The 11,149-nt window shown below is 53.7% G+C and overlaps 1 protein-coding gene across 1 annotated transcript; it reads right to left on the bottom strand.

Annotated features, from left to right (window-relative positions):
* Nucleotides 1-2,626: 2,626 nt before the first annotated feature.
* Nucleotides 2,627-5,807, bottom strand: LOC103740032 (thyrotropin-releasing hormone receptor-like). The gene is given in 5 exon segments (XM_008840578.1): nt 2,627-2,827; nt 3,601-3,878; nt 3,881-3,987; nt 5,471-5,705; nt 5,708-5,807. Coding segments are annotated over 5 exon segments (921 nt in total).
* Between the last annotated feature and the right edge of the window lie 5,342 nt (nt 5,808-11,149).

Here is an 11,149-nt window from a genome sequence, read left to right as displayed (position 1 = left end):
CCAAGAGCGACACGTGGATATGAGACGACTTTATGTTACACGGGGGTGGAGGCATGCATTTGCCTATGTCTGCATGCCATTAGAAGTACTGAAAAGGGCCACGTCCCCACCTTCTTGCTCTGCAGTCCTTCCGTTCAGGGGCCCTCAACTCCTCTTAGTCCCCTGGGAAGGAGCTTTTGCCATGAGTATAAAGCAGGCTCAGATTCAGGGTCAGAGGGGTCCGCAGGAGTCTGGCTCATAGTTCTTACACTCAGGGGAAGTTGGCCTTGCCTGGTCAATCCATGTCTGTGGCAAGAGGCCACAGTGGCTAAGGATCTGCATCCTTACCAATGTCCATATAGTGCTGAAGCTGCTAGCCTGCTTCACTCTATACCCCACACCGCCCCAATTAGAGAAAACTGGATTCAACCAGATAGACCCCAGGCTCATGACAGTGACCTAAAGCTCATTAGATCATGTTATCCGCATTGACATTCTGACCCCTTAATGAACTTTGCAAGTAACTTCTAGGCAAAGGCATGTACAGTAAGCAACAGGTTACACAGCTTTTGGAGCTATCAATCAAACTCCCAAATTCCACCCTGGGGGTTAAAAAGGAAAAGTTTAGGACAATGAAAGAGCCCTCTACACAGGAGAACTTGCCAGCTCTTCGAGAGGCCCACTCTCCTGTCCTGAGACTCCTTTTCTTTTCTCACGAGGCCTGGGGGATGCAGCTCAGTTGGCAGAGTGCTTGTCTAACATGCACTGGGTCCTGGGTTCGATCACCAGCACTGCATCAATGGAGCATAGTGGTGCATGCCTGTAATCCCAGAACTTGGGAGGTGAAGGCAGAGGATCAGAAGTTCAAGGTCAGCCTCTGCTACAGAGTGAGTTCCTCAAGGCCAGCCTTAAGAACAGCTCGGGGGAGCTATGCCAGCAGATAAGGCCACACCCACCAGTTCCACTGCCCAGCTGTCAGCCGCATGGACTGACAAGAAGCAATCACAGGCCACCATGAGCCATAGAGATGTGCAGTAAGGGCTGCCATACACCTCTAGCAGATTCCAGGTGGCTGTGTTGGTGACGATGCTGGTTTTAAGCAACAGTTGACCAGGAAAGACGAGACGGGACAGGAAAACGCTTGGTGTGTCTGGCGTCGTTAGACCCGTAACAAGGATGGTGGTTTTGTCCAAGCCACAGTCATAGGGACAGGTCACACCCCCAGGGCCATGGGCAAAGTGGACAGCCTATCTTGTCATAGCAGCTCCACTGCTTGTCTCCACATCTGGCTACTTTGCTAGGGACGCAAGCTCTGATCCCAGCCAATGGTTCAGGAGACAGAACAGAGATTGAGATCAGGTCTGTCTAGCCACATCAACAAGGATCCATTTGCATATCTTGTGAGTGTGGTGAGGAAGACCATGGAGGTCCCCCCAAGTCACGGGGTGAAGCCGTGTCTGCAGCAAGTTCCCTCTGGGGTATTTCAGGAGACTCCTGCTCAAAGGACAAGAGCAGCCAATCTGTGTAGAGGGTGGGGCAAGTCCTACCAGGACATGGGGAGGCCTGGAGACCAGGACATGGGGAGGCCTGGAGACCAGGACATGGGGAGGCCTGGGTTAGGGCTCCAGTTGCCCAGTGTTTGGACTTTCCACCTAATGAGGCCTTTCTCCCCCTTGTGGTCTGACGCACCTCCCACCAGCCCAGACTCGGCACCCAGGGCCCCTAAAACTCTATTTTGGAGCACCCCAGGACCCCAAAGCAGGGATGAGCTACTAGGGCTATATCCAGCCTGGAAGCCTGAGCCCCCTTGAGCAGGCTGGGTCACCTGGGCCACCCATCCACTGCCACCCCCCAATTCTTGCCCCCCTGAAGCCTCCAATTACAGTGGCCACACCTGCTTATTGAAACACATTTGCTCCTGTCTCCCTCAGCCTCAGGGTCCCACGGGCAAGGTTTTACCTGCTCTCATCCCGGACTCTGCAGTGTGCCCCCAGTAGATATGCAGGGTGGCAACTAGCAGGTAGACCCAGAGACCAGGCCTGCACATTTGAGACTAGAGGAAGTCGAAGTGGCCTTCTGGTGCTGGTTGGGGAGACAAGGTCTTCCTCAAGGATATTTATGGTGGGGAAGTTTGCATGTCAGGCTGTCCTGAGAAGATTAGAAATGACCTTGGGGGCAGTGATGGGCATCACAGAACATCCCTGAGTGCCAATTTGGACAGCTGGGCACCCATTCCTTACAGCTCCCACTGTCCAAACTTGAAACCTGTGCACACAAGTTCACCAAGGGACAAATGGAGCAAGGCCTGGTAGGGCATTCCTTCACCTCCCCGTGCTTAAAGTACTGAGTGAAAATAGACAGAGGGTTTTGATCATATAGGGGTAAAGTCTGGGCCCCATGTTCCTCGTCCCACCTGGCTCACTTCAGAGGAATAGAGAGCCACCCACCCAGGACCCAGCCCTGAACCCTTATCACTCAGCCAGGGACACTGCAATGTCCTACTTCATGGGAACGGGACCCTTGGAAACCCATAAGCAAGCAGATGTCTGCCCCGCTCCTGGTGACCCATTAGTGATCAAAGCAGATGCCCTCCAGCCCAGTAAATGAGAGAGCCCAGGTAGTGGGATCGGGGTCGGATGGGGAGGCTTCAGAGCACACCAAAGTGGGGTTCTTGCTGGTGAGGCAGGGAACCAGTTGCCCCAGGACCTGAGGCCTCATGGGAGCCCAGCTGCATGGGTGAGTGGTCCAGGAGAGGCCGGGCCAGGAAGGAATCGAGCAGCACCAGAGTGCGGTAGGGAGTCCACAGCATAGCAAAGAGCAGCACGACCACTGCCAGCAGCCTGGTTGCCTGCAGAGTAGAGAAGGGGGAGAGCACAGCCACAAGACACAGTTGCTGCACGGGAGGAGCAGCTGACAGGCATGGCACTTTCACAGACACTGAAACCAGCATCCCAAGGGCATCTACCAGAACTGTGCCTGGGAGAGGATCTGGACTCCCTAAGACCTTCGTCTTCCAGGGAGACACCCCTGTTACAAAGCCTCTGGGCTCAGGTTGGGTCCCCAGTGGGGTTTTGAGTACCCCACCTCACCTCCGCCGTCCACTCCTTCCCATCTTCCATCCCTGCACACGCCCATCACACTCCTGAAAGGTCCCCTCTACTCAGCTTGCCCACCTTGTCTTCAGCCTCAACTCTTCTTCTTCCCTAAGCTGCTTCCCTGACCTGATTTGGTTTTCTCCCTTGCCAAGCAAGCTCGGAGCTCTATCCCGTTGTCCCCTCAGTGAGGCTCCCGAGCTTCCCTCTAACTCCCATTCGCCCAGCATCTTCATGCCTTGTTCCCTTCCTGTCTTTGATCAGGCCTGTGTTTACTTCAACTCCTGGTATTTCCTCTGTTGCAGCCCGAAGAGGGCACCTGACAGCCCTGCCACACTTTTTGCATGTCCCAGCACCCACCTGGCACATAGAGGGGACTGGCGGGCAATGGATGGCTGGCTGGATGGATGGACAAATGAGGGATCAAGAAACTGCTACATTTCATCTGCTTTTTCTGCCACACCCTGTGTCCCTCTCTATATGACCCTCCCATCTGCCACCCCCACCTGAATCCAGGGAAACCCCCGACCTGCTTCCTGGAGGACTGGGATCCCTTAGGCCTGGAGCAGCTGCCTGATACACCCTCATCCTGTCCACGGGGCTGCCTCGCCTTCTGCCAGGCCTGGTGGGACAGTGGGCTCCAGAACAGGATCCTCTCGATGAGACCGTAGAGCGCCATGGTCACCAACAGGGGCGCAACGAAGAAGACGGTGAAGTCCAGCAGGTAGACAGGCAAGTAGAGGTCATGGGACACCTTGTAGCCACATTCCAGGCGCTGGTTCTCATGGACATTGAGGTCCACCAGGACCAGAGCAGGCAGTAGATGGATGTAACCCCCCAGATGCCCATGTTGATCCATTTGGCCCAGGCCACTGTGCACACGGTCTGTGCCCTCATTGGAGGCAATGTACCTGTGGGCCACAGGCCAGGCATGTTGGCTCCTGGGACCCCAGGATCTGCCTATCTTGTGTTTGATTGGATAGTGCAGAACACCTGACCTACACTGACTGGGGTTTGTCTGGGTAGCAGGGGCTGAGCTCAGCTTTGCAAGAACAGGACTGAAAGGCTACAGAGATTTAGGGTAAGGGGGCCTCAAGAGCAAGCAGAGAATGCCAGTCAGCTCAGGAAAGGAGGGTAAAGAGCTGAGAGAAGCCCTAAGATGGCCTGTCCTAGGACCCCCGTGCCTTTGACCTCAACATGTCTCAGTGAGTTCTCTGCTGCCTTCTACCAAAAGCAAGGAGCTATACTGCACATCTCTCACAAGGAGAGCCCCTTATCCTCCATGCCTAGGCTCCTGGGGACAATTGCATGGTGTAAAGAAGACCTCCCAATGCTAACTGTGCCCCAGATGGGCACAGATAGGGATTGTAGGAGTGGGCCCAGTGTTTGGATGTGGCAGGCCTGGGCTCTGTCCAGATTCTGGGTGTCCCTGACAAGTCACTGTGCCAAGCAACCTAAGGCCTCAGCTCCTACCAAGGAAACAGCTGAGTTTGACCCCAGATTCAAGCATAGATCAGCATGTTCAACCACTATGTCATTTACCTCTGGGGTGTTAAGTCAGAACCGAGGCAGGCACAATGGTGGACACTTGCAATCTTAAGACTTAGGAGGCTGAGACAGGAGGACTGCTGTGAGTCTGAGGCCGGTCTAGAATACATAGGAAACCGTGTCTCATAAAACAAAGAACTCAAACTGGAAAAGACTAAAGAAAAGCATCATAGCTGGGCACAGCGGTACGAGCCTGTTACCTCAGCTACTCAGGAGGCTGAGGAAGGAGGACCACAAGTGCAAGGCCAGCTTTAACAAGTCCCTGTCTCAAAGAAAGTGTTTTTAAGTACTGGAGGGGCCAAGGCAATGACTTAGTGATTAAGAGCACTTGCTGCTCTTGCAGAGGACCCAGGTTCAGTTTCCAGCACCCACATAACAGCTCACAGCCACCTGTGACTTCAGTTCTAGGGGATCCAGCCCCCTCTTTGGGCACTGCACACATGCTGCACATACATACATATATGCAAGCAGAACACTCATATACATAAAATTAATTTTTGAAACAGGATCTCAACTATGTTTGTCTATCTAGCCTCAAACTCACAGAGATCCATCTGTCTCTGTCTCTCTAGTGCTGAGATTAAAAGCTTTCACCATCATGCCCAGCAAACTGGAGATATGGTTTACCCAGTATGTGGGAGGCCCTGGGTTCAATTCCCAGTAGTGAGGGGGATAAAAGAATTCCATCCAAGCTCCCATTTTCCAGAGGAGGTCAGGGGCTTTTCCTGATTCCCCACAGTAAGCTCCCCTCCTGCACAATGGAGCCTCAGTTTACCAGGAATCCTTGCTTGAAATCCAGGCTCCCGGAAAACAATGGAAAGAAGGAGGGCATGGGGCATCCTGTTGGCACCTACCTCTCCACAGTGAACGCCAGAATAGAGGAGGAAGAAACGTTGATACCTAGGCAATCAGCGTGCCCGTAGACCCAGTGCCCCACCAGGCTGTCGGAGACATTAGACAGCCCCGCAGCCACCAGCACAATGAGATCAGCCAGGGCCAGGCTGACAAGGTAGCAGTTGGTGGGTGTGTGCATGTACCTAGAGGTCAGGACCACCAGGATCACCATGGCGTTACCCACGATGCCGTGAGGTACACCAGAAGCACCAAGAAGACAGAGACTGCCTTGTACTCAGGCAAGCCCGGCATGGTGTCACCATGAGCGAGCGAGACGTTGCTGGGGCCGTCCATCTTGCTTGTGTTTTCCGTGGTGCCCCATAGACCTGGAGGGGTGGGAAGAGGCAGCTCTGAGAGGCAGCCATGCGGGGATGGACTGCATACAGGTTCTGATCCCACAAACACCTGCCCTGGGCATTGCATACAAGGACCTGGTGCTAAGCAGCAGCAACTCTACAGCTGACCAGTGAGAAAGGGACAGGTCAGTAAGTAGGTATGCTATTCAGCCACTCCCATCAGCAACAGTGAGTGGTGCCACCAAGTGGCCTCCTCTCCTGTGTGAGGGTACAGAAAACAACCATCCCACTATGGAAGATCAAGAAGGCCATGAACACAGCCAAGCCTTGCATCCGGCGCACCGTGAGGACTCAGCTGCCCACAGTCCTTATCTGCAGAGTCCCTAAGCCTCAGCACGCATACTTGTGGACAGGAAGAACAGACCTTTCTTCTTGGGAGTGTTTGGAACCTAGAAACAGAGAGGCTGGAATGTTCAGGGCCTCGACCCTGGTGAGTAACCAGTATCTGTTTGTTAGTATCATTGTGAATGTCTGAGCCTCAGTTTCCCCATCAGTCCGTGGTAACAGCAGCTCCCTCCAAGGCAAGAGTGTGTCGGATGCATAACCCCGTGACCGTGGGAAGACTATATGGCCGCAGAAAAGCAAGCGAGCACAGGGAAGACCAGTCACAGCCATGTGGGTCTCGTAGGCCGGGGAAAGGACTTGGGTTTAATTTTTGTGAATCAAGCAGTAGCTGCCAATGGTTTGTAACTAAAGAAGGAATATTCTCCAATGTGTGCCTTTAAAAGAGCTCCCTGGGACCCACAGATCCCAGGTGGGTCAGTAGAGGCAGAGCCAGAGATGAGGAGAGGGACTAGGGCTCAGCCAGGCAGCTGAGAGGGTGAGAACAGATCTGGGTCTGTCTCAGGAGATCCACGACAAGGTATTAGGGGAAGCCATCAGGGCAGCCTGCAGGGAATGGGGAGATGCTGGGGTAGGGCTCAGGTGGAAAGACAGAGGGAGGGTCAATGTAGGCCCAGATGGAGAGACTGAGGGAAGCACGGATATAGGGATCAGGTAGACATATGTTTGGGAGGCCATGGTACAAAGTACTGTGGACCCTCCACTGGGGTGGGAGTTGAGAGACAGGGTTGGAGGTCAGAATACAGTGGCTGTCAGCATAAGAAGACGCGTGGTTCTGCCACATGGAGAATTGCCTTGGGGCAAAACTGCTGCAGCTCCTGTGACGGCCATAAACTGATGCACGATGTGGCTCTGGCTCATGGCTGAGGGTGGGAGGGCACGGCTACAGAGCACGAATCCCAGAGCAGCAGCACCGGACCCTGGGGCTCCGTGGGCTCTGAGAATAACAGGGCTGAGGGTCGGGATGCAGAGGCTGGGATGCGCCAAGTGGGGAAGGTGGGAACGGGTTCAGAGAGTGAGGGAGGTACCAGAGGCCGCTCCAGCTAGCTTCCTGGGGACAACATGACTGCAAAGGGGCTGTGCTGGGAGCCAGACAGGTCAGACACCAACCTGAGAGCAAACTCAGGGGTTGGCTTGGAGCACACACACACATAAATGCCACACGACACAGCCCAGGCAAGCATAGCACACAATATACAAATACAAAAAATATATAACACACCCAACATACACAAACACACACCACAGAACAAACACAACACATAGTACTCACCCTGCATGCTCACACACCTTGACCCTCACACCCCGTCGGTTTGATTGGCCTGTAGGCGCATGCAGAGCTCAACATGGCATAAATCCCGGGAGAACGTGGATCGGCAGCAAGTCACATCGCCCAGGCCGGAAGGCCAGATGTTCACCCACTTCTGCCCAACCCGGTGCCCACAGCTCCACAAGTCACATCGCCCAGGCCGGGAGGCCAGATGTTCACCCCCTTCTGCCCACCCCAGTGCCCTCAGCCCCACAAGTCACACCGCCCAGGCCCGGGAGGCCAGATGTTCACCCACTTCTGCCCAACCCAGTGCCCACAGCTCCACAAATCACATCGCCCAGGCAGGGAGGCCAGATGTTCACCCACTTCTGCCCAACCCAGTGCCCACAGCTCCACAAGTCACATCACCCAGGCAGGGAGGCCAGATGTTCACCCACTTCTGCCCAACCTGGTGCCCACAGCTCCACAAGTCACATCGCCCAGGCCAGGGAGGCCAGATGTTCACCCACTTCTGCCCAACCCGGTGCCCACAGCGTCACAAGTCACATCGCCCAGGCCAGGGAGGCCAGATGTTCATCCACTTCTGCCCAACCTGGTGCCCACAGCTCCACAAATCACATCGCCCAGGCCGGGAGGCCAGATGTTCATCCACTTCTGCCCAACCCGGTGCCCACAGCTCCACAACCCAATTGCAGCCCTCAGGGCAGAGACTAGAGCACCAGAACAAGCAGGGCTCAGGGAGAAGCTGTGGTTCCAGGATGCTGCCCACACACAATACGCACCTGTGTACACAGCACATTACACACAGCTGTACACATGCAACACAGAGCAGTCTGGACCCATGCAACCCACATGCATACACAAGGCTCCTGTGCACATACATGTACAGTGCACCTGTGCATGTGGAAGACATTTACACATACAGCACACATTTGAGCACATATCCAGCTATGCTCATGCACACACAGACATACACAGCACATAGATAGACTATATATAACATATATAAACACAGTAAATACACAAACATACAAAGAAAAAAAATCACATCACATCCAACATGCAGTGACCACCCATACAGAGGCACAACAAACCTTATGCACATGTGTAACACATGTTCTGTAAGCACATATAACATTTAGCCCCCACATGCATATCCAGTGCCCATAGTACAGAAGCCAAACATACACACACACACACACACACACACACACACACACATACAAACACAGCACATGTTGACTCTCTATAGTCCAGGCATACTTCACTGCCTACTCTCATATGCCCACATGGAAACATGCACATAGCATGCCTAACCACCCCCCCATATCCACACAGCTGGTACACTTCTGAAAACCAGGCCTTTCTGGTTAACTGGAGCAGAGGACATTAGGATCCGCAGGATCTGGCAGCTCTTTTCTCTGCAGTCAGCAGGAGGCTGGTAACCAGGGTTGAATCCAGAGACCTCACAAGCCTCCTCCAGATGTGGGAGCCAGAGCTGCAGAGCTCCATTCCTGGCCCACACCTGCTCCCCCACCTTCTCTGCAGATGCCTGAGTGGGGACTACTGTACACCATGTCCCAGCCAGAACCCCCAGCTCTCAGCCTCTAGACCTCAAGAGAAACTTCTAAGGCCAGAGAACTTACCCAGGGAAGACTCAGTGCCTCTTTCTCCTTCCAGAGAGAGGGAGGGAAAGAGAGAGGAGAGAAGGGGGAAAGAGGGAGGGAGCAGAGAAAGAGAGAAAGAAGGAGGGAGGAAGAGAGGGAGAGGGAGGGAGGGAGGGGGGAGAGAGAGAGAGAGAAACAATGCCTGCACCTCAATCATTCCGTGCAGAGGCTTTGCATTCTGCAGGATGCAGTGACACACATATGCGCGTGTGCACAGACACACACAGCCTCGCCAACTTCTCCAAGCTCCTCGGCTCCCCTCTCACCCTCCCCCTGCCCAGTTAAGAGCCCCAGTGCCAACCTGCATCAGCATCAGCAGCCTCAACCTCTCCATCAGTGGGACCTCAAGAGAGGAAGCAGGGATGTTGCTCCCTACCCAGACTGGGTGGGAGTAGCTCTCAGGAGTTTATCTGGTTGCCAAACACCGCCTCCATGCCGACTGAGCAACACACTACCTGTCTGCAAGAAGCAGAGTCCAGAAAGGACCTGGGGAGTGAGGCCAAGGTGAGGCTGCAGCCCCAACTTGAGCCCTGTGGATGAGCCCCATTATCCATGGAATTAGGCTGGGATTGATGGGGATGGGGCGTTTGGGGTCTAAAATATGAAGGCGATTCTGATGTCCAGCTGCCCTGAGGTGACCCGGGATGCAAAGGAACAGAAAAACAGACACCACTTCTAGAGCAGACCAAAGTCCAGAGACAGGGGGTCCTAGGAGGAAACTGAGTCAGGAAGAACTGTGCCCAAATAGGTGTCAGAGGAGCCAGGGTGCTCCAGGCCCTTCCTCCTGGTGCTGAAGCCTGGGCCCCCCAGCAAAGGACTTACACAGCTCCTCTAGTCAGGGGCAGTGGGGGGTGGCACTTTTCTAGTACTCTGGGAAGAGAGAGCTGAAGAGCCCTTTAGCTGGTATAAAAACCAAGAACCCAAGCAAAGCATGGCGGTACACACCTGCCATCCCAGCATTCAGGGCAGCTGAGGCAGGAAGGGCCAAAGTTCCACACAGTCTGAGCTACATAGTAAGACCCTATCTCAAAAGAGGTGGCGAGGAATAGAGAAGTGGGGAGCCTGGGAAGATGACTCAGTTGGTAAAGGGCTTGCTGTGCAAGCACAAAGACCTAAGTTCAGATTCCCCAGCACCCACATAAAAGTTCAGAGTGGCTGTGTGCATCTATAATTCCAGCACTAGAAAGGCAGAGAGCCTTGGAGCTCATTGGTCAGTGAGCCTAGCCAAGTCTGTGAGCTCCAGATCCAATGAGAGACCCTGCCTCAAAATATGAGGTGGGCGACACCTGATGTTGACCTCTGGCCTCCACATACACAAGCATGCACCTATACATGAACTCGTACATACACAAAAAAAGAAAAGAAAAAAAAAATCAGAGACCCAGGGATACTCCCACCAAGAGGTTAACTCGAAGGATTTTAAAATGCAGGCTCCAAACTGCTGTGACTGCAGGCACACACCTCAGGACCAAGCAGGGGACCAGCTTCCCTGCAGCCTCCTGGGTCACACGACAGAGAATCACAGGCTTTATGTTGGTTCCCTTGGGTGTGAATTTTACCAGCTGCCCCTCTGAAAATCCTGTGATCCCTTATGCCTTCTTCATTTTTTATACTTTCATCATGAAGTAGATTTAACAGTGCAGTGCATTCCAAGAACATGGGCTGCTGTGGCCGAAGGAATTCAATGCCGCAGTATCCCAGAGACCCTGCCAGCCCAGCACAGTCCCTTCCTGGAGATGACCCTTCCCTGTGTCCTCCCTAACACAGAACTTTGCCTGATTATGGGTGTCACATGACTTAGTCTGTACTGCCTGACTGTGGCAGTTCATTGTGCAGTAGCGTATCCTGTTTTCACAGCTGCGTAATACTCCATCAGACTAGATAAAGATGCACGCTTCCATGACCTTACCAATGGACTTCTGGACGGATATCAGTCAGGACATGGTTCCGTGAGCACACTTGGACATGAGTCCTAGGTGAGTGCTCATCTCATCATTTGGC

Source organism: Nannospalax galili, unplaced genomic scaffold, assembly GCF_000622305.1.
Source record: "Nannospalax galili isolate Female #2095 unplaced genomic scaffold, S.galili_v1.0 scaffold459, whole genome shotgun sequence".
Classification (NCBI taxonomy): Eukaryota; Metazoa; Chordata; class Mammalia; order Rodentia; family Spalacidae; genus Nannospalax; species Nannospalax galili.
This window is presented reverse-complemented; position numbering and strand designations above follow the sequence as displayed.